This window comes from Colletotrichum karsti (genome assembly GCF_011947395.1).
Source record: "Colletotrichum karsti strain CkLH20 chromosome Unknown Scaffold43, whole genome shotgun sequence".
NCBI lineage: Eukaryota > Fungi > Ascomycota > Sordariomycetes > Glomerellales > Glomerellaceae > Colletotrichum > Colletotrichum karsti.
Window position 1 is genome coordinate 39,834 of NW_024065943.1, and position 21,707 is coordinate 61,540.

At 53.9% G+C, this 21,707-nt stretch overlaps 8 protein-coding genes across 8 annotated transcripts; 4 read left to right on the top strand and 4 right to left on the bottom strand.

The window, feature by feature from the left end:
- Positions 1–244: 244 nt before the first annotated feature.
- Positions 245–631, bottom strand: CkaCkLH20_10811 (protein precursor; the record flags this gene model as incomplete). The annotated part of the gene is made up of 1 exon (XM_038893525.1): positions 245–631. The coding sequence occupies one exon, from the start codon at positions 629–631 to the stop codon at positions 245–247; it is 387 nt and encodes a 128-aa protein (XP_038741074.1).
- Positions 632–3,725: 3,094 nt separating this feature from the next.
- On the top strand, positions 3,726–4,584 carry CkaCkLH20_10812 (uncharacterized protein; the record flags this gene model as incomplete). Its single annotated transcript, XM_038893526.1, has 5 exons — positions 3,726–3,777; positions 3,870–3,964; positions 4,042–4,065; positions 4,185–4,309; positions 4,407–4,584. 5 exons carry the CDS (start codon positions 3,726–3,728, stop codon positions 4,582–4,584), a joined length of 474 nt encoding a protein of 157 aa, XP_038741075.1.
- Positions 4,585–6,339: 1,755 nt separating this feature from the next.
- On the top strand, positions 6,340–7,944 carry CkaCkLH20_10813 (malate dehydrogenase; the record flags this gene model as incomplete). The annotated part of the gene is made up of 8 exons (XM_038893527.1): positions 6,340–6,375; positions 6,430–6,598; positions 6,653–6,684; positions 6,759–6,869; positions 6,943–7,030; positions 7,091–7,553; positions 7,609–7,753; positions 7,804–7,944. 8 exons carry the CDS (start codon positions 6,340–6,342, stop codon positions 7,942–7,944), a joined length of 1,185 nt encoding a protein of 394 aa, XP_038741076.1.
- Positions 7,945–8,401: 457 nt separating this feature from the next.
- On the bottom strand, positions 8,402–9,296 carry CkaCkLH20_10814 (transporter particle component; the record flags this gene model as incomplete). Its single annotated transcript, XM_038893528.1, has 4 exons — positions 8,402–8,533; positions 8,595–8,684; positions 8,763–8,880; positions 8,950–9,296. 4 exons carry the CDS (start codon positions 9,294–9,296, stop codon positions 8,402–8,404), a joined length of 687 nt encoding a protein of 228 aa, XP_038741077.1.
- Positions 9,297–10,161: 865 nt separating this feature from the next.
- CkaCkLH20_10815 (MIZ/SP-RING zinc finger) lies at positions 10,162–12,186 on the bottom strand (the record flags this gene model as incomplete). The annotated part of the gene is made up of 8 exons (XM_038893529.1): positions 10,162–10,603; positions 10,665–10,741; positions 10,805–10,890; positions 10,947–11,067; positions 11,121–11,434; positions 11,488–11,556; positions 11,611–11,844; positions 12,036–12,186. 8 exons carry the CDS (start codon positions 12,184–12,186, stop codon positions 10,162–10,164), a joined length of 1,494 nt encoding a protein of 497 aa, XP_038741078.1.
- A 1,339-nt stretch (positions 12,187–13,525) lies between these two features.
- On the top strand, positions 13,526–14,009 carry CkaCkLH20_10816 (uncharacterized protein; the record flags this gene model as incomplete). The annotated part of the gene is made up of 3 exons (XM_038893530.1): positions 13,526–13,709; positions 13,771–13,824; positions 13,885–14,009. 3 exons carry the CDS (start codon positions 13,526–13,528, stop codon positions 14,007–14,009), a joined length of 363 nt encoding a protein of 120 aa, XP_038741079.1.
- Positions 14,010–14,815: 806 nt separating this feature from the next.
- On the top strand, positions 14,816–17,842 carry CkaCkLH20_10817 (gpi ethanolamine phosphate transferase 2; the record flags this gene model as incomplete). Its single annotated transcript, XM_038893531.1, has 8 exons — positions 14,816–15,117; positions 15,174–15,218; positions 15,269–15,560; positions 15,619–15,746; positions 15,802–16,172; positions 16,225–16,460; positions 16,511–16,773; positions 16,822–17,842. 8 exons carry the CDS (start codon positions 14,816–14,818, stop codon positions 17,840–17,842), a joined length of 2,658 nt encoding a protein of 885 aa, XP_038741080.1.
- A 189-nt stretch (positions 17,843–18,031) lies between these two features.
- CkaCkLH20_10818 (uncharacterized protein) lies at positions 18,032–21,244 on the bottom strand (the record flags this gene model as incomplete). Its single annotated transcript, XM_038893532.1, has 2 exons — positions 18,032–18,480; positions 18,538–21,244. The coding sequence occupies 2 exons, from the start codon at positions 21,242–21,244 to the stop codon at positions 18,032–18,034; spliced, it is 3,156 nt and encodes a 1,051-aa protein (XP_038741081.1).
- Between the last annotated feature and the right edge of the window lie 463 nt (positions 21,245–21,707).

Genomic DNA, 21,707 nt, shown 5'->3' on the forward strand with positions numbered 1-21,707 from the left:
AAGGAAAACAGTTGGTGTCGGTGTCGACGCGTGTGGTGAGTTTATGGTCGCTCGGTGGCGTGCCATGGTGTATCGTAGGTGGGTTATTTTACGAGGGTAGGAGTGACCCCGGTCTTCAAAGGTCCGTCCCTCGATCCGGGGCCTTCCACCGTCCCGACGCGCCGTCTTCATCGAAACGCAGCGCTGATCATCAGGTGTAATAGAAGGTGCCGTATCATGAGCGTCCAAGTCTAGACTCGTCCCTTTAACTGAAAGTGACGGCCTTGGGATCCAGCGGGCGTCCGTCGGGGCCGATGCCGTTGGCCTTGAAGCGGTTCTCCATGTAGACCCTTCGTGCGTCGTCGAACCTCATGCGGCGCTTCTTCATGATCTTGAGAATCTCGGCCTTGCTCCGATCGTCGAGACCGGCGCGGCTGTCGCCGGATTCCACGTTGCCGCTGAGGTCAAAGGTCGAGCTCGAGAGCCCCGCCTCCATGTCGCCGGTGAAGGTGGAGGGGAGGCGGGAGTAGATGTAGTCGCGGCCGGGGATCGGCAGGTTCGGGAGGAGATGCAGCCAGTAGGTGCGGGTGAAGTAGAGCGCGGTGGCGATGACGAGGGCGAAGAAGGAGACGGAGTAAAGAAGGTAGGACATTTTGTCGGTGTCCAAGTCGTATATCGTAGTTGTGGAAGAAGGGTATCGTAGGATTGTGACGTCGGGGTGCGAGAGGTCTTGGGCGCGATGCGATGCAGACGGGTTTCAGCTCTGCTCACAGTGCAGGTCGCGGGTTGCAGTCTTCGGTATGTTCGGGTTCTCGGTTGCGAAGGGAATGCGACAACAAAAATGAGTCGCTGTGTGGTGGGTATCGATCGGTAAGGTAGTTTGTTACAAATTGTTGAGGGCGAACGAAAAGAACGAGGGGGAAGATGTCTAGGAAATGAAATAAAAAGAGGGTGGTCGAAAGCAACGGTCAGGGGAACCGCCGTCTGTTGCTTTCAAACGGTCATGTCGGGGTCTTGTACAGGGCGCGGGGAGAGGGGCTGTCAAATAAATTCTGTGACGGTTTGTTTGAAGCTTTTTGAAAGTTGAAGGTGGCTAAAAGCGCGGGAGTGAAGGAAGAAGGGACGGGATGGATGGCCGTCGTGTGATGATGGGCAGCGCCCAGCTCTCTCTCAGGCTCTCGGGGCTGTCATCACCCCGTGCATTCCGTCCGATCCTGCCAGTGGCCTCCCTCATAGCTCCCAAGTAAAGCACCAGTTCTACTCCACTCCCAGAAGGTCAGGGTGGTACGTAAGAGCGCAGGCGCAGGCGCAGGGGCTGCTAATACCAAGAAGCTTCACGTCACGTGAACTCCGGACCCCTTCTCTCTTCGGGGCCCTGGGTTCCCTTGGCCGGGGAATGGTGCGGGCCTGCGGAAACAGCCCAGCACACTCAGCTGCCGGTGCTGTTTGTACCTTGCTGGGACTGTCAGCCGCACCATCACCCCACCACAGGAAACTTCCCCAGCAGGGAAAGATTCGGAGTCGTTCAGGGGTCACTCCCGTCTGTACGGCGGCCGTGATCCGGACGGGACAACAAATGGATCTCCAGCATCCCGGTCTCCGCAGATGGACGAACGCCGGCCGATGGCGGACTTACCTATCGTTGTTTCTATCGACGCATACTCCGAGAGTTGACAATATTGTCATCAAGCTTGATGCTCCCATGATGAACTTGCCTTCTTACTCGGGTTCCAATCTCCATGAAACCCGTTCAGCATTGTTCGCATGATGCTGGTTACGACCTGTGAGCTGGGAAACCTTGCAAACTCCCGTTAGCTCGCTGGGGTGGACCCGCCCGCTGCTGAACCTTCGACCGGCCCGAGCTGGGCAGCCTCCGATAACGACGGCCCCGGCCTCATCCTCCCAGCCAAAATGATACGTTGTATCAGCCACTATGTGCGGTAGAGTGAACGGTTATGCTCGGCGTCTTGCTCGCTGGACCACAATCAACTCCTGTCTTTCACGCTCAATTCGAATGTAATCCTCCTTTACTCAGTCTAGCTAGTTGATCATCCTCCTGTCAACTTCCGTCGTATAGCACACATCGACACAGTGTCTTGGTCCCCGACTGGGACGCGCATCAAACAGCGACTCCATCGGGCCCTCCCTGTACACTATTGTTTGCCAATTCAGTGATTTGAACGTCTCATGGTAGACCAGATTGACCGACTCGGTCGAAGTCCCGAGATGAGAGTCTATATGAAGGCAAGATTCACCACGTTTGGGTTGTCCAGAAAGCGCTGATCCCTACCTCAGAGACTTCCTCTTCTTTTCTTTTTTCTTCGATATTTGCCCGGTCAGAATTGACCAAGACATACCGAGCAAACGTCATTCTGCTCGTTTTTCGGGCAATCGCTAAGGTATTTAACGACTATGATTTTGGGATTTTTGTCGGAGCACTCATCACCCGGTATTACTCGAGAGTGCTTGGACTATTCAAGGAAGGATGAAAACAAGTAACAAATGGAAATCTTCCCTTGAACAAGAGGCTAGTGATTCGCTCATGTTATGCCTTCAGTCCCACTGTTTTTCGAGCTTGACGTACTCGTTACAACTCAATTTACGACCGCAAGACGCTCTGTATGGGCTTTTGACTGCATCACGATTGCCCGTGTGTCATTGCCCTGTATATAACCACCTTTCCGATTCGCCGTCTTAGCTTTAGCTAAGCCCACTTGTCAGCACTGTAGTATAGGCGTGTTGGAGATGTAGGCTACGCAGAATTCATTTAGGAGTGGTGTTTATGATGCTTGTTACTTCGATATCAAGGTGCTGTCACCACGCATGCAGATCCAGCCCGGGTTCGAGCTCCTGATTCGACGTGGTTGCATATGTACCCTGAACCAGACGCTTTCTAGTATCATCTCTACTGTCCTGAAAAGATAGAATCTTAGCTGGGGCGGGATTTCGACTCATCCAGGGCCCTTAGGCTATAGTGCTCGGAAGTTTGTGCCCATGTCCAAGGCACCCGCCATGAACAACTTGACATCGTAGCCATAACCCACTGGAAAAGTGGCCATCAAGGATTCCAAGTACTTGCATTGGAGGCGGCAAAGAGATGCCAAGTTAGTGAGCGCCAGTCGGGTACAAGGAGACGCCGAGCGCGAGTGGCGTAACACGGGACGGTGATACGTTCTTGGTCGCAGACTCTCACTCGTGAAGCTTTTGAAGCTTCCAATCCTTTCGACATGTTGTGACCACTGAATAGGATATCTCACCGAATCGAAATAGGTGACACGATGATGCCACGGAGGCTAGAATACCCATCATGGAGGTTCCGAAATAGGACACTAGCGGCTATGGCTCTGTCTCTTGAACAAAAGACCGACGAGACGAGACCATGCGGACGATGATGCGTATGGCAGTGGTGAGACGGAAATACGAGCTGCGTGAACCGGACGTCAATGACGGGAGACCCAACGCCCCCGCGTCCAGTCGTCGAAAGGTGAGGTGCCCGAGCTCCGGAATTAGGCCGCACCGCCATCATCATCACCAGCCACATCCGTGCCGGCCGGGGCCCGGGGGGGGACCTGGAGCAGGGCTTTGCCCGGCCGCTTCGATAAGATAAGCAGTGGCTCGTGGACCCACAGCTAAGCGACTCGGACAACCCACAGAAGGTGCACAATTCCAGGTCGGCCGTTTTCGAACACGCGCGCGAAGAAGAAGGTATTCATCAACCATTCCGTGATCCTCAGAAATCAGTCAAAATGGCCGCCGCTCTGCCCAACGTTTCCGCCGACCTCATCTGGGAGGTCGTTCGTAAGTCGCCACTCCGTCATGCTGCCGTCCGGCCAAGAGACGACCCGACCACCAGAAAAAATACGCCTTTACTGATATCCGCGGCATCATAGGCAACCAGAACGCCTTCCTGGTCAACCGCAACGACGCTGGCGGTCTCCAGCTGTCCCGCGACCCCCTTAACCTGGTCAACAAGCACTCCCGCAAGGTACGTTCATGTCGAAATTGTGCAAAGCCATGAAGATGGGCGCGATTGAGAGGAATCTTGGCTAACGATGGGTGCAGTACGCTGGTTTCGTCAACGACAAGGTACATACACTCCCACCCTGAACGAGCCACCGACATTCCACACCGACCACGATGCGAAGGCGACGGACTGTCCGACCGATCGAGTGCATACAGTGACTGACATGACGTCTCCGATATAGGCTATCGGTGTTGTCCCCGCCGAGAAGGGCGGTGTCAAGGTCATCTCCAAGAACCAGAAGAACGGCAACAAGCCCGCTCAGGGCACCACCGAGGTCACCTACGGCCCCAACAAGTCGACGCGCAAGTGAGTTCATCTCGGAACCCTACCCCGCGAGCCCATCCGGAGCCGCATCGGATACACGGCCGGTGAACGGGAGATACTGACGGTGTGCGACCTCCAGGACCTACAAGGCCGTCGCTCTCCAGTCCGCCAACGGCGGCTACCGTGCCGACCTCCGTGAGGCCGCTGTTCAGCGCGCCTCTGCCCTCCGCCGCGCCCAGAAGCCCGTCAAGCCCGAGGCTGAGAAGAAGCCCCGTGGCGTCAAGGCCAAGAAGGCCGCCGAGAAGACTGAGGCATAAATTGCTTGATGTTTAGCGGACGGGAAAGGCTTTGGTTTGGGCGTTACGTCGAGCAAATAGAAATACCTTTGAGGACACAGGCGAACAAATCAAAAGCTTGAGTCAAGGCCAAAAATAATGACAGGACTGGGTTGCAATTGCTCCAACGAAATGTGTTTGACGGTGAAGACCGTCAACTGTGTTAGTGTGCAACTGTGTCTTTGTGAAGACCATGGCTCGGAGCGGTAATGGCTTGGCCGCGGCTATGCTATGGGCATCATGCGGAATCAAGTTAGGTGCTAGTTTCCTAAATCCTCGTGATGCCGGATTCTCGGCCGTCACCCGGCGTCGCCCGACCGCATGAAGCAGTGATCTACCGCTGAACCTCGGGATAACGGGCGAACACCGGAATCCAGGCGGATCATTCGGCTTTTCGTCGCCCGCGCCAACTGACGATATCTCGCGGGTCGTTTAGCTCCTCACCCGGAGTAAGTCTTCGCCGACTTTGACCTGTTTGCACACTCTCCAGGTGCTCCCGTCTTCTGCAACATGGCGGGGTATTTTTTACCAGGGTCCAGACAAGTACGTACCGCAGGTAGTAAATCTGCTGTCGGCGAGACAGGTAATAATTACCTGAAAGGACGTCTTCGGATATTAATCGTGAGTCTGGTTTACCTTATTCTCTGTTGAAATGCTCCATAGCCAGACACACAGAGACAGGGCATCAAGCTGGAATCGTCTCAACATATTTGTGATAGTCGTCGAATGATGCAACCCGGGTCACAGCGTCCTGCTCGGCATGGGAAATGGGAACACCTCATTGAAACCGGCGATGGAGACAGGGGATACAGGCCTGCTTGTTTCTTCCGCACCCGAGTTTTGGCTATACATAGGTCACAGCTCTCCTCCCGTGTGTCGAGACCGAGACCGTCTGTCCATCGTCAGCAGGAAGACATCGGAAGGCATTGGCTACGTGCCGGGAGTTGACGGGGACGGCGGGCTGTCTCCGTCATTCACATGCATCAGCCCGACCGTTGGCAGGAAATGGCGGGCGAATGAATGGCGGGGGTGGGTGCAGTCGGGGTCGCCTACCTTAGGTACATACGCCTTTGCCTTTTACCTACCTACCTTACCTCAAGATGGGAAAGCTGTTTCTGAGGAGGGAGTGGCAGGGAAAGATTCCTCCTTAACCTGAGTGTCTCACTGAGGGGCGCTTCAAGACACTGGACAGTGAAAGAATAGAATAGGCAAACCGAACCTGGACAAAACAAGGTCGGCGGGGAGGGGTACTTGTACTTGCTCTTTGTTATCTCCCATGTCCCGAGACACGCAGCGTAAGGCATGCATTCTGCTGCGTGCGGCTCTCTGCAACTTTAGTACGGCGCATGTACCTACCTATCCCCTCGAGGCATCATCTCATCTCGTCTTACCTACCTACTCTATGGGACCTATCCGACTCCTGAGCTATTCATGATTCTGCGCATCGCTGGCGCTGCGCTACTACCTACCCTGCCCCCAAGATGCCCCTCTTTTCACCCCTCCATCCAATGATCTGGATTGGTCTCATCCATGGATGGGGGTGAGGTGGGAGCATGGTCGCAATTCTCCCCGCGGTTGAACCTACGTCCCCGCCGACAAGCCTCCGGACTAGGTATCATCTGCTGGCTCTGACTGCTACTACTTCTAGCCTTCTGTTGCCCCTTCTTTCCTTTCTCCTTCTTTCATTCCAAAAAATAACAAACCCTTTACTTCTGATCCCATCTTGCGCATCGTGTCTTGCGTCCCCCCAAAGCAACTTGCGCGCCGCTGAAAGTACGTCCCAGTCCCGATCACGGAAACCCGTGAGCTTGCAGTCGAGCTCCATAGTACCTCCGCAAGGAGCTTGACGACTTGCCGAGCAAGCTCCTGAGCTACCGTACCTTACCCGTACGAGATCACCCCGCTAATCCGCCAGAACCGTCCAGGAAACCATCACTTTCCCCTCCTACAACCTCAAATCGAAATCACCGCAAAATATCCAAAATGGTCAAGGCCGGTACGCTTTCTCAAAGCCGCCGCCCAGGATAGCCTCCTTCTAACCGTCTTCCAGTTGTTGCTGGCGCCTCTGGCGGTATTGGACAGGTAAAGTGACGCAAGACCCCGCCTTCTGAGCAAAATCCAAAGTTGCGCATGGACTCACCATCTCTCTACCACAGCCTCTGTCCCTCCTTCTCAAGCTCTCGCCTCTCGTTGACGAGCTTGCTCTCTACGATGTCGTCAACACCCCCGGTGTTGCCGCTGACCTCTCCCACATCTCTTCTCAGGCAGTACGTAAAACAAGATCCAATTGACCCGTGCTGTCGTAGTCTTTGCATGCTAAACAGCCTTCCCCGCAAACAGAAGATCGCCGGCTATCTGCCCAAGGACGACGGCGCAAAGGCCGCCTTCAAGGATGCCGACATCATCGTCATCCCCGCTGGTATCCCCCGTGAGTTACACATCGCAATTTTTATGTGTGCTGCAGCCATCTGACGCAAGCCCCCTCTAGGCAAGCCCGGCATGACTCGTGATGACCTCTTCAACATCAACGCCGGCATCGTCAAGGGCCTGATCGAGATCGCGGCCGAGGTCGCCCCCAAGGCTTTCATCCTCGTTATTTCTAACCCTGTCAACTCTACCGTCCCCATCTCCGCAGAGGTCCTCAAGGCGAAGGGTGTCTTCAACCCCCAGCGTCTTTTCGGTGTCACCACCCTCGACATCGTCAGAGCCGAGACCTTCGTCGCCGAGATCGCTGGCAAGTCCAAGCCCCACGAGCTGACCGTCCCCGTCATTGGCGGCCACTCCGGCGAGACGATTGTTCCTCTCTTCAGCCAAGTCACCCCCTCCGTCACCATTCCCGACGACAAGTACGATGCTCTTGTCAACCGCGTTCAGTTCGGTGGTGACGAGGTCGTCAAGGCCAAGGACGGTGCCGGCTCTGCCACGCTGTCCATGGCCTATGCCGGTTTCAGGTAAGAAAAGGACCATTACCGCCACAGGGGCGAAGGGTCGTGCTAACAACGCCAGATTCGCCGAGAAGGTCCTCAAGGCCGTCAAGGGCGAGAAGGGTCTTGTTGAGCCTAGCTATGTCTACCTGCCCGGTGTCCCCGGCGGCAAGGAGATTGCCGCCAAGACCGGCACCGACTTCTTCTCCGTCCCCATCGAGCTCGGCGTAAGTCGCTACACGCCCCTCGTCGCCAAGCTGATACTGACATTGAGTAGCCCAACGGTGCCGAGAAGGCCGTCGACATCCTCGGCAACATCACGGACAAGGAGAAGACGCTGCTGGAGGCCGCTGTTAAGGGCTTGAAGGGCAACATTCAGAAGGGTGTCGACTTTGCCCACAACCCCCCTCAAAAGTGATTACCCCCCCTTTGTACATTTGCAGCAACAGCCCCGTTCCCCCGCTCGAAGAAGCCTCATGATTGCTTCCAGATTGTAGCCAAAAAGGCGATAGATGAAATACAACCGCGAGGGAGAATTAATGGCTGATCGTTTTCTCTTTTCCCTAGGCTGTGAGGTGGTGTTTGACCTCGAGTGTGTCTGTAGCTGATCGGCTTACTACGTCAACTGATCTCGTGTGATTTCGCGGCTTGGAGGGCGTCTGGGTATTTGGATATGACAACCGGTGGTAACTCCCGCCCGCTCTTAATGGAGACTTGTATGTATGTGGAGATAGAAACCTTCTGGAATCTACTCGGAATGACCGTACTCCTTCTTTCTCTCTCCTCCAACAGGATCTTTGTGACGACTGCGCTGTTTGTGTCCTTCTGATGCCTACCTCTTCAAAATTGCGCGCTGCGTGTGTATCCCATGGGTACTATGTGCTCGAAGGTAGCGTCTTAATCTGGAAGATGGCGGCCGGCAGTTCGTTCGTCTCGGCCTGGACGGTGGCATTGATCCCCAATGCCGCCAGGGCTCCACGGACGATTCCGCAAGGAAACCAGAGAAACTGTTGCCGGGAGAAGTCAGCTTCCATCCCGTAGAACCCCACAACGACAGGACAGACGTACCGGTTGTGCCCGAACCACAGCCTGACCCCCCGTCTCCGTGCTCATTCTCGAGAACGGCTTGAATGAATTGTCTGTCAACACGTAGACGCCCTGTGCCGGGTCAGCGTTTGTTCACCCTGCTCTTCCCGAGAGCATCCGTCACCCCGAGGATCTCGGGCAGCCACGCACCCTATGATTAGTCTTGAGGTTGTCGACTTGTTTCCGGAACACCAGCGACCACAGGTCCTTGCACACGAACTTGATGACGTCGAGCGTATCGTTGAACCGCGGCCTATCCCTCGAGAACCTATTCAAACCCCCGACCCGTTAGCCCCCGATGGGCATACTGCACCAGGCGGTATATGGAGCACATTACCTCTCCACAAGTCCCTGTCCAACTCTATATCCCAGCGTCTCGAGACGATAAAAGACAGCATCCCTCTCCTCATCTTCGTCCATCTTCCGCGCGCTGCCCGCCTGAACCGCTCCGCTCGCACTCGACGGCGCTAGACCAGCTCCTGGCGCAGCTTGACTGTGGCTCATTGACGACGACGCATCTCCGGCAGCATCAGATGCCTCCGTCGGAACTATGTCGAGCTCCCTCGTCACGCGGAAGGCCATTGGCACGAGCTCGATGAGGAGGAAGTCGAGACAGGAGGAGTTGAGAAAGGAGGCCGTCGGGTCCGAGGCGTTATATGGGGGCATCACGCTTTCGAAGGACATGATTGCGATCTGGATTCGAGCCTGGCGTTGCCGTCTCCGTCGTGCTCTTCGGTTCGGTCTCGTAGATCGATTGCGATGGAGAGTAGGTGCATGCAAGGCAAGGCAGATAGCGATGCGATTTTGCAACGATCGGATTATACAGCTCTAGATCGAGCACGTGAATACGCCAAGCTGTGTCGGAATTCGTTGATCCTCAACGCGAGGGTAGGTGTCGTGTAGGTACGTTGTCGAGTGCCGTATGTGTACAGGTGAACGGATGAACGCTGGACAAGGTCGTAGGTACCACTGAACGTTCAGGTACGTACTATCGCAAGCCAGGCTAAGGTACCTTAGAGGAGGCTCGTAGCGGGGCTCCCGCCGAGTTTGACTCCGACACTACCTGACTTACTGTATCCATACGCGTTACGAAGGCTACTCATCGCTCGTGCTAGCATTCAAATCACTCATATACAATACAACTTCTTCTGCATCGTCTTTTTTCTTCTCCTTCTCTCTCTCCCTTGGTGTTTGATTGCTTGCTATATCGACTGCCATTCGCCAGATCGAGGACTTCAAGATCCGTCGATCCGTTCGCTTGCCTGTCAAAGCTCTTGCTAAGGCCCGTATCAATATTTTCTTCCGAGCATCAATGCCCTTCTTCCATGATTTGTAAAGTAGACTCTCAAGGATGGGATATGTTTTGCCTCCAACGCCAGTGCAGCTATCCATCCGTTCCGTCCCACGCCAAATTGTAAGATGCACACGTACTTCCACACCTCTGGAGCCATTGGGTATATATGTACGTGCCCTAGAGCCTCCAACCCAAGACATCGCCGGGGTTTTCCCAAGATAGAATGTAGGATAGAGGAGAGGTGATGATGACACCTCAGTAAAGTGAACCGCCATAACCATTGGCATAATTAGTCGCCGACGGCGGTTGCAGCTGCTGCCGTTTTGGAGGCGGCTGGATCGGTTCGTCGTCGTCGTCGGACAAGGTAAGATCTATCGTCACTCTTTCACTGTGCGGTCTCTTGCCACTAGTGGAACCAAGACCACGCGGCATCGTCGAGCTTTCACGCGACATGGCCGTTGTCGTTGGCGTTGCCGTGCTGGCAACTGACCGGTTTGGTGTTTCGAAGTTGCGACTGCGGACGACACTGACCTCCTGGATGATGAAGTCGTCGTCATCGTCATCATCGTCAACCGCTCCGTTTCTACCGTTGGTCGACTTGTCGTCCTGCGACGAATTCACTCGCCACTGTCCGTCAGGCTCGATGGTGACTTGGTCCAGTGATTTAGACGTGTTTGCCAAGATCTCCTTGACATACCTTGAGCCATAGTTAGTTGGTGCCCAGGGCAGGGGGACATAATTCTGGCTTGTTTACTTACTCGTCAACCGCAAGCTGATCAAACGGCGCAGGTTTGTTACAGATAGGGCACAGCCACTGGGGCCCTTGCTCTTGCAACTGAAGATATGATGTCGCATCAAAACACTGAATGTGCGTGCAGGAAGTAGAGCGACATGGGACGTCAAGCCGCATATAGGAGAGTGGGCATTTGAGAGACAAGACCTGGGATGTCGTCACAATGTCCGTATCCGCTGCCTTCTTGCTGACTGCCTCGTGGTTAACATTTTCCCCAAAGCCATGAGAAGTGAACTCCAATACTCACTCTCCTGGATGACCGATTGCTTGGGTATCTTTCTGCCGGTTTTGATTTTTTCAGCTAGCGCCTGGGCTGTCGTGATCTTGCAGACGTAGACAACTAGATAGAATTTCTGGTTCGGAGTGTTCTGTCAGCACCAACCGCAAAGAAAACACCATATGACATGGTTTCTGCACCAACCTTTTGTGTCAAGGCGTATGTGAACTCGACGAGGGTTCGGACGTCATTTTTCAGGCGCAGAAAACTCGTGATATCGACCGGCCTTGTCGACCCTGGCTTATTTTTCAAACCCCTCAGGTTGGCCTTGACCTCATTGCCATTTATCTTGATCTCCGATTGGTGTGGAAAAGAGATGTTCTGGATCTCGTTGTTGTTGTTCTCGGCGCAGAACACCATGACACGATACAGATCCTTGTTTTCTACCACTTTGTTGAGCGACGGGCAGTCGTTGAGTCTGATCGGAATGGAAACCATGTTTCTATGTTGGCTCATAGCTGGAGAGGTCAGCAGGAGTCGACGTATAATGAGGCAGCCGGTGACAACTCACTCTCACAGACACGAACGTCACCAACCCGGGACTCCAGCTCGTAGAACGGAGTATCCTTGAATCGCGGGCCTGAATACATTTAGCTCGTTGTAACCGAGGCGCAAACAACGTGTGCCAACGCACCGATTGTGGCCCCAAAACCGTGTGCCGTCGAATGGCCATTCGGACCCGTAGGTCGACCGTTTCGTGGGCTCCAATATGAATCTTGTCGCATGACGCCGGGCTGTGAGGTTGCAGGAGGACGCGCCGTCTTGTGGGATGCAGGCGAAGAAGAACCGCCAGTTCGGGTGGTCTCGATACTTCGTTGGATTTGCTGGAAGCGGGTAACATCGCCAGCATTGAAAGCGTCTTGGATAGCTGGTGGGCAGAAGAGTCAGCGTGATAATTTCAGGCGCGCAAGACAGCTATAGCCATGGCAGGGGACGTGGACGACGCGCCGAGCTGACGAATCCCAAGTTTCTTGGAAGCCCGCTTGGAAAGCACGAGCAAAAACGGATACGGTCGAGATTCTTATCGAGTACGGGTTGGGGATGTCAGGCGCAACTCACCGTTCACGATGCGACCCTGCAGCGCCGCCTTAACCCCGCTGCTAGTGAGACCGTTCAGCTGACAGATGCTCGAAAGTTGTCGATTAAGCAGCTGGTTGCTGTTGACCAGCTTGACCAGAGCCTGGAGCTCATGCCTCGGGATGGAGGTCATGGTTCTCGGGCGAGAGAAGAGTATCGCGGAGGCTCTCTCGGTGACGGCCTCATGAAGGTTTGCGGATGCGACGTCGGACAGACTTCGGGCTCGGCAAGAGCAATGACTTCGGGGTCGATAACCGTACGCTCTTTGGAGGTGGAGTTAGGTAAAAAGAGAAGGGAAAAACGAGCAAGGTGCACAAAGAATGGAAATGAAGAGGTATCTGAGGTTCAAGTGGAAGGAACGGGCGCGACCGACCACTCGAAGCAGGAGCGACAAGGCTCGTGGTGCGCGCCGACAGCCAGAGGGTCAGAGGAAAGTGCGTGGGGAAGTCGGTCGTGGAGGCAAGGGCAGGGTCCCAAATGCGTGTTAAGAGCCGTGGCGGTTCTTTCCCTCTCGAGTGCGGCTCTTTCTCCACCTCCGTTCCACGACGATTTCTACCTACCTAGCTAGGTACTTAAGGTAAGGTAGGTACGATACCAGGTAGGTGGACCTGAACCTGGAAGGCACCCAAGAAGAAACGGAAGGTTAAGGCACCTTACCAGACCATGGAAGGTTGCATATGACGCGGTGCGAAAATCCGCAAAGGGGGGTATTGATAATGAAATAGCCCGGATGCTACCAGAGGAACCTAGCTTCAGGTAAGCTGCCTGTAACGAGCACGACCTAGGCACTTTGAAGTTATTCGCAACTGGTATCTTTCTAGGTACCGTAGGATATTGCTTGCCAACTGCTGAAAAAAGAATCAAATAAACCGAGGAGTATTGGTGTTAGAATTCTGTCTCCTGAGGTGACTAAATAGCCCGTCCAACATTATCGAGGCTTCGGGGAGCGGTCGGGGAGCTGGCGCATCTACAGTGGACGGCGGTCGCTGTTTCACCATACGCGTGCCCCTAAAACTGGCCTACTCCAGCAGCCGAGTCTGAAGGTACCTCATGCCAGAGCGCCCAGTCTTGACCTCACCGCCTGTGGCAGAACTAGCCGTGTATGCATATATCCGTACGCCCTCGTCTTATGCAATTGAACCAAATGTGGGGGTGATCATAGCCGGCAGGCCCCGCGACTGGGCAGCGGCGGAGCAGACGTTGGTCTGGCCCGCGCGTGCCCAGGGATTGTGAGTGCTGCTGACCCGGTGTGCTTTTTGAGAGGCGGGGCGGACTGGTTCGTGGAAATTTTCCTACAGAGCTCAACACCGCACATCTTCACAGAGTCTCTCTCACCATTCTCTCAGCCTCGAATTTTTTTTATAATACTAGCCGCGTTCCTGAATCATCAGTAATTCATCCTGCTGCTATTTTTCTCAAACTCATCTCAACTCGAGCGATACAAATCACCCTTAGCTGGGCCCACCGCAGACATGGCCAAGAGCGCGAGATCCAGCGTCAGGAAGAACAACAACCAGAGACTCAAGAAGAATGTCTTTGGTCCCGTTGAGTCTCAGAGAACCGAACGTCTCTCGGCCAAGCTCTTGGAATTAGCGAAGGCCCCGAAACCTGAGAAGGAGGCTGATGTCAATATGGATGCTGACGAGCAAGATGATGGTGAGTGCGAAGACAATGTTTTCCCCCCCTCATGCGCAGCATCACACTGACGACACTCTAGCGCAAATCAACCCGGATGAGGGTGATGAGGATATCAAGAAGGCCGAGGACACCCGTAAGCATTGGCAACTCACTCACTTTCGTCTCGCAGACAGTGTAACTGACACCAGTCAAGGCATGGAGGTCGACTCGTCGAAGCCCCGTCGCAGGTCTGGTAGGATCCAGAAGCAGAAGAAAACTTCCAAGATTGTATTCCCCAAGTACAAGGACCGTCGCGGAGGCTCCAAGAAGAAGGCCTGAACGTCTCGAGACCACCATGCAATTTCAGCTGCGGAAGCATTTTGCTTGCCTATGGACATGCTGAAGGCTACTGCTTCAAGCATTCTTCTTACGGGAGTTTTGTGGACAGGGTCTGTTTTATTTTTTTTTGGTTTTTGGGTTTTTTTTTACCTCTTCCGTGGTCCGAGGATTCGGTTCAACGGTCCTCTCTCTGTCTCTTGGTTTGAGACTAGGATGAAAGTGGAGGTGTTGCATCTGCGACAATAACATAGATCGAACCGCCATGACCGGTTCGAACTCGCAGGAATAGGAATGTAAACTGCTGCCTCGAGGCTTCTTCTCTGAGACATTTGACCTTCAACAAAAGAAATGAATGAATAACCATGACTTTAGTGAACGGAGATGGGTCCCCCATATCGGCCGGGACTGGTTGTTTGGACCCTCGGACTCAAGGCCTGCAATTTCAGCCAATCAAGAAGTGCAATTTCCCCTTCTCGGCTGGGCGCCTCATCCCTGTGCTTGAGCTGTCACAGTGTCCTCAGCTGCAGCCCATACCTTAATAATTCAGTCACAGCTGCTACCTACCTAAGGTTTACCTACCTACCTTAACCTGTCCGCTGGATCCCTAATTCGCACCTTGAGGCAGTCAAGTCACTTTACCCATTTAGGACCTCCAAAGGACCCCCAAAGAACCTTGAGAGACTGTCGCTTTCTGTCATCGTTTACTGCGTTCTTCCTTCACATCTTTACTGGCTTGCGTTTCTCACTCTTTTGCGCAACATGGTTGAATGACACGCCGTCTATTCGAGCTATGATATCGCCTCCTTCTGCCCGTTGACATTGTAACGAGCCGCCCGGCGACACCCCTAGTCTCCCTCATCGATCCTCTCAGCGACCTTGATGGATGCGCGCTGACCATGTCTTTTCGATATGGCCCGCGTTTTCTGGCCATCTACCTTACGCTTGCCAACGTCTTGATACCTTTAGCCATTGTTGTTTTTGCGACTGGCTTCTTCCCGTACAAACCTGTCCTTCCAGGTCTGGCCGAGTACGAGAACCTTGAATATGGCCCGCCTCCAGCAGCGCCATTTGATCGACTAATCTTCATGATTGTCGATGCTCTAAGAAGGTAGAGTTAGCTTTGAATCCCATATTTGGCTGGACTGGGCTGATCGGTTGAGATAGTGACTTTGTATACGCCGAAGGCACCGGCTTTACATACACTCAAGAGTACGCACTTCTTATACCACCGGGGACTCTGCTGGCTGACGACGTACTAGGTTGATCCGCGATGGCGCTGCCCTTCCATTTACTGCCAACGCTCGGTCACCAACTGTCACAATGCCCAGAATCAAGGCTATCACCACCGGCTCCATTCCGTCCTTCTTGGACGTGATTCTGAATCTCGATGAGGGAGATACGTCCTCCACTCTTGCCGCTCAGGACACCTGGTTAGCCCAGATGAAGGCCAAGCAGTCGGGCAAATTAGTCATGTATGGCGATGACACTTGGCTGAAGCTCTTTCCGGGGACTTTCGACCGCGCCGACGGCACGACAAGTTTCTTTGTTTCGGTGAGTGGCGAGCTCTCTCAGAGCAACCCACGTAACTCATGAAGCTGACCATCCCCAGGACTTCACGGAAGTGGACAACAACGTGACTAGGCATGTCGATGCTGAGCTGAAGAACGATGACTGGAATACACTGATTTTACATTACCTCGGCTTGGATCACATTGGTCATAAATCTGGACCGCGGAGGTGAGATAATTACTGAGGCCTTGAATGAAACTGTTGGTGCTAACCTTTCGTAAAGCTCTCATATGGTACCCAAACAGCATGAGATGGACGACATCGTCAAGCGTGTGTATCAGGCCATGGAGACGCGAGACCAATTGTCCTCAACTCTCATGGTGCTTTGCGGAGACCACGGCATGAACGATGCTGGCAATCATGGCGCATCCTCTCCAGGCGAAACATCACCCGCCTTAGTCTTCATATCACCAAAGCTCAAGGCCTTGCAGAGATATCAAGTATCCCCTCTCGAGTACAAAGAGGACTTCCTATATCATACCAAGGTTGAGCAGTCGGATCTAGCACCGACTCTGGGCGCATTACTAGGCTTCCCAGTACCACAGAACAACCTTGGCGCCTTTATCGCTGACTTCTTGCCGTTCTGGTCCAAGAGTTTGTCCTTGCGACCCTCATACTCCCGCCCACAAGCGCTAACATTGCACAGAGAATGATCAAATTCAACTACTTGTACGCAACGCTCGACAGATCTTGAAAATCGTCACGGCCACATTCGGCACGAGCACATTTGACACCGCATCATCCTCCACGCAAACAATTTGCGCAAACCCACAAGATGAAGCGCAAGAGCTCGCTTGTGAATGGCACAAAGTGAATGACGGACTCAAAGCCATGGAGGACAAGGAGGAGATCGACCAGGCATGGCTCGAGGCCATGTCCAAAGTCAGTCACAGGCTCTCTCACCGGTATAAGCTTTGACTAATAAACCACAGTGGTTGAGTCGAGCTCAGGATCTCATGAGCACCATGGCTAGCAATTATGATATGACAAGACTGCACCTCGGCGAAGCCGTGACTGCTCTCGTCACTTGTCCACTACTCTTTGGCGCGCGGCCAAGCCTCATTCCCTTGCTCATCATTACAATAGCGTACGGCATCATGATGTTTGCCAGCAGTTACGTTGAAGAAGAGCAGCACTTCTGGTACTGGTCAACGTCGGCCTGGTTTGGCTCACTTGCTATCAAGAAACTACGAACGTGAGTGCCCTGCGACATCTCTGCCAAAAACGCCCTAACTTTGAATAGCACTCGAGCACATTTGCAAACAGTTGGTCTATTTTTGTTTGCTCTAATAGCGACCAGACTTGTTCGGGGGTGGAATCAAACGGGGCAGAAGCATGCCGGCGAGCCAGATATCGTCAAGACTTTTATCGCATCCAACCCCCCTCTCCTCTGGACACTGGTGAGCGCGACCTACGGCTACCTTTTTGTCCAAATAGCCCGGAGGCTCCGCGGCCTGCCCCTCGTAGCATCTTTGGTCTTGTCTGGCACGGTGGTGCTAGCCGCTTACACGTTCAAGTTGGCCTTCACTCTTGAAGACTCGCCGGAGCTCGTCGTTGGCACGTCAGCCGTCATCAACACTGCGTTCCGGGGCATATCCTTGGTAGCCAGGGCCAGGATCGTCTTCGCTGGTCTAGGAGTACTTGCGGGCTTTTCATCATACCTTGCTCTCGCCAAACCAAACGAAGCATCCCAGGCCGCCCAGCTCCTGCATCATCTCATAACCCTTTTCGCAGCAACCCAATCCCGCGTAACAAACATTCCCCTTCTCCTCCTCTTCAACTTCCAACTCCTCTTCCTCTCCTCTCTCGACGTCGACCTCCCCACCATATCTGCGTCATCTCTCTTGCTACAGTATACCTCCTTCTTTGCCTTCGGCGGTACGAACGCAATCTCATCCGTCGACCTCTCGAGCGCCTATAACGGCGTGGCCGGCTTCAGCGTTGGCGCCGTTGGCGTCCTCACCTTCGTCAGCAACTGGGCGGGGCCAATCTACTGGACATCCGCCACGAACTTATTGCTCCTCAGATACCGCAAAGTCCATGATGGGCGGAACGTGTTTTTGAGACACATCAGCCACTTGACGCTCTTCACTACATGTAGCATGCTGTTGGTCATGGTTGCTTGCCAGGTTCTCAGAACTCATCTTTTTGTATGGACCGTTTTCTCGCCCAAGTATCTGTACAGCATGGCGTGGAGTATCGGACAGCACTTGGGCATGAACATCGTGGTGGCTGGCTTGCTGTACAAATTGGGGTCGTCATAGTCATACAAAACAATAAGATCAGGACGGGTTGCCGCATAAACGAAAGACCTAATAGTAGTCGAATCCGCGGTGGGGTCATCATTACTGGTATATAGATCATGAATCCTTGTACAAATCATTCCATGAGGCTCTTTCCTCCCGGATCTCAGGAGCGTATCATTAGCCAAGTTACACCAAGTTCCCCCCAGCTCAAGCACCATCCTCGTCTGATAACAGCTCGCTCACCAGCGAATTTCCTTCTGATCGCTGGATCACGGTGCCCTCATTGCTGTCCTCGTCCTCTTCTTTGATGGTAGGTTCCCGATCCATAGTGATCGTCTTATCCTCCTCGCCGTCATCGTTTTTGGACGACGCAGTGGCTGCAGATACCGCAGATGTCGCAGACGGTGCCATCGACGCAACGGACACACTCCTGCTGGCACGCCGGGGCTCGGTCTCCTGCTCTCCGAGGTTGGCGACGATCTTGCCCAAGCTGACGTGGATCTTGTTGAGGGCATTGCGTCCAGTTGTGTCTGTAACGAGCCTGTCGTCCACGGCGATGGAAACCTCTTCGTACACCTCCCTGATTTTCTCCTCGGTGCTGGCAGGGGAAATGTAGAGCTTCCCGAGAAGTGGCGCCACAACCTTCTTTTCTCCCTCTGCAAACAAGTTAGCATTTCAGACCACTAGAGAGGAGCCTTTGTTGGACGGCTTACTGCTCATATTTCCATTCAAACGGTCCAGGATATCCAGAGCGAACTCCAAGTGAATATCGCCATTGACAGTCTTCTTCTCCAATTCAAGACCTTGGGCTGGGTTGTAGCACTTGCGAGGATCTGTCCAGTCCACCAGGCAAGCGCCGATCGTCGTGAGGCTCTCCATCTCCTCGTCAACGTCGGCATCATCATCCTCCAAGCTCTCACGGACGTTCACGAGAAGATGCAGTGCATCAAGAGCAACACTGCGCATAAGATCCTGGTTCTCTGCCCGAGAGTAGCAGAAAACAGGCAGGAAGTAGTTCAGTGCTTGCCTCACACTCTGGTTGTGAGCAGTAGCAGGATCGAAGTACTGGACGACGAGGGTCTTCAACATCTCCGCTGCGGCCTCCGTGTCTGTAACGACGCGTCCAAGCAGCAACTTTGACACGGCCAGAGTAGCGGCAGCCTGTACCTCGGGTGACTTTGATCCAGACTTTAGCGCCTTGATGTACACCTTCAGCAGTGTCGGCGTTGTGCTGAGGAGCTCCGCTCCGTGAACATTGAGAATGTCGGTGAGAATCTGCAGGGCAGTGATCTGGAGCGCAGTGTGACCCTTAGTGAAAAAGTGCATGAAGAGCGTCAAATTCTCTTCGGCCAGAGATCTGTCGAGCAGGGAGCAGAGACCTAAGCACACGAGGCCTCTCTCACGAACGGGAGCCTCGTGACTCCTGACTGCAGGAACAACGAGGTTGTTCAGCATGGAGACGAGGTGGTCGTTTTGTTGCAAGTTGCCGGCGACGTTGGACAACATGCACTGGACGATGTGCAAACACTTCATGTTGATCATGATCTCCTTGACAGCCTTTGCTCGAGCCTCCTCTTCGCTAAGCTCAGGACTCTTGTCGCGACTTCCGCTCCTGGTTGGCGTGGTATCACCACTGACTTCAGACCTGGCAGAATGAAAACTGTCTTCAGTCTTATCATCAGGTGGATCGTCGACGATGGTGTCGTGAACATCGGCAACAGACTCCAGAACTACCGAGCAAAATTCCTTTTCGCCGGCATTGTCAGGGGCGCAGATGTCTCTCAGAACACTGACGGTGAGTTTCGTAACTTCGTCCGGGAGCTCAGGCACGGAGAGGGACTGACGAAGCAGTGCGAACATTTTGCGTCGACCAACTTCGTCGGAGTAGTCGAGGGTAATTGCGATGTGGAGAAGTTGCTCAACGATGAACTCTTGTTCAACGGTGTCTTCCTCCTCGTCATCGTCGCCCTCTGGTTGCGACGCCTTCTTGATAGCGTCCACCAACACTCCAATATATCGTTCGAGATAGAATGCAAGCTTAGTGACCTCTGGAAGCTTCTCCTCGACCAGGTACTCGAACTTGCCGTTGCCTTCATTTCTGCAGAAGTCGTTGAAGCTGCGTGCCATAAAGACGGACTCGGCGGAAAGAGTTTCCCAGAACTGGTCGTCAAAGGTAACGGCCTCCCGGTAGTCAGGCCTGCCCTCCCAGAAACCCTTCATCGCCTCCAGAGCAACACCGTTCTCGACGCCCGAGTTTACAACGTCGATTCTCTCCAGCAATTCAAGAAGGCCATCGAAGTTGGGAGGTGAAGGCTCGGGCTGCGCTCCGTCTTCGGGGGGCGCAACGCCGGCACAGTCTTCGATCCAGCGCTCTCGGAAAAGCCTGCCCGCGGACTTGCGAACGTTTTCATCTCTGTCACGGAGACCCCATCTGAGAAGCTTCTCTCTCATGGAAAGCGACAGGTGACGGAAGTCACCAAGAGCGGGCAGCAGTCGCGAATACACCGCTCTGCGGGTCAGAGCATCCTGATCTCTGGCACGCTCCAGCAGATAGGGGAGGGTAGCAGGAGCAATCGGAAGGTTGACCAGAAGCGACCTTCTCACATCTGCACTGGGATCATTCTGGAGAACCTCCAGCAGCTTTTCAAGCAATCCCGTGGCCTCGTCCTCCTCGCTGTCGTCATCGGAGTGGGCGGCCGCGTCGAGGTTGTTAGCCAACCGGCCGAGTCCGAGTACAGCCTGGGCGCGAACCATGGCCTCCTTGTCACGGATCCGCCTAAGAAGGCCGTGGCGAAGCTTTTGGAAGAGGTCGTCGTCGATGGCATCGAGAGAGTTGATGATGTGGGAGACCAACTGGGTGGATCTGTATCTCACAAACTTGTCCTTTGCCGTAAGCAGTGGCAAGATGGTTTCCATGAGAAAGCTGGTGAGTCTTGTGCTGGGGGTCTCGGGCATGACACTAGCATCCTCGTCGACCTCGCCGAGAATCTCATTGTCTTTGTCGTTCGTATGTCGCAAGAAATGCCCGACGAATCGGATGGTCTTCTCTCCAACGCTTTCCGATTTCTTGATAGGCATAACCCTGAGAACGCATCGGACGAACTCCGAGTTGAAGGCTTCCTCGTCAAAATCGTTCGAAGTCGACTTCTTCAGGCTGGTTGGCTCGTAGACGCAGGCCTCCTGAATCTTGCGCAAGGTGACAACCAGTTTGCGGTGTGATGCTGTGTTTTTCTGCGCATCGCGGAAGACGGCGCACACCTTGCCGCGAAGCTCGTTATCGGGTCTTTCGGTCGGTACATCGATCGCAAGCGAAGAGGAGCGCGACGCTGTGGAAGCTCGGGAACCAAGCGTCGCGGCGGATGATTTGTTTGAGACGGCGGCCGAGTTCCGCGTGGATCTTGTAGAGACTCGCGCTGGCATCTTGAAGTGCTGAAAACTGTCAGATGCGGTCGGGGAATATCATGAGTCAGAATAGCTGCAAAGGTTAATGAAGAAGAAAAAAAATATGTGTTGTTGAGTGACGGTGTGTGTGTGTGTGTGTGTGTGTGTGTGTGTGCCGCCCCTCGTCCGCGAAATGGCTGTCAACACATGCAGGCAATGACAGTGGGCGACCCCTAGTCGCGCGTCGTGCTTTTTGTTTTGGCTTGTGTAGCATAATTAGTAAATAGCAACGGCGTCCGTATGGGGTTTAGCGCGGGGCCACCCCCGCCTGCTGCCATGTTCTTGTCAGAACGCACGTGCTGATAAGCTTGGATGGAAAAAAAAGCTTATCGTAAATTTTCAGGCGTCCTCGCTCTCGTGGAGTGCGCTTCTCGTCGCTACCAACTACTTCTCCTGGTTGTGGTGGTCGTTATCTTCTTTCACTTATTCGCGGCGACCTTGT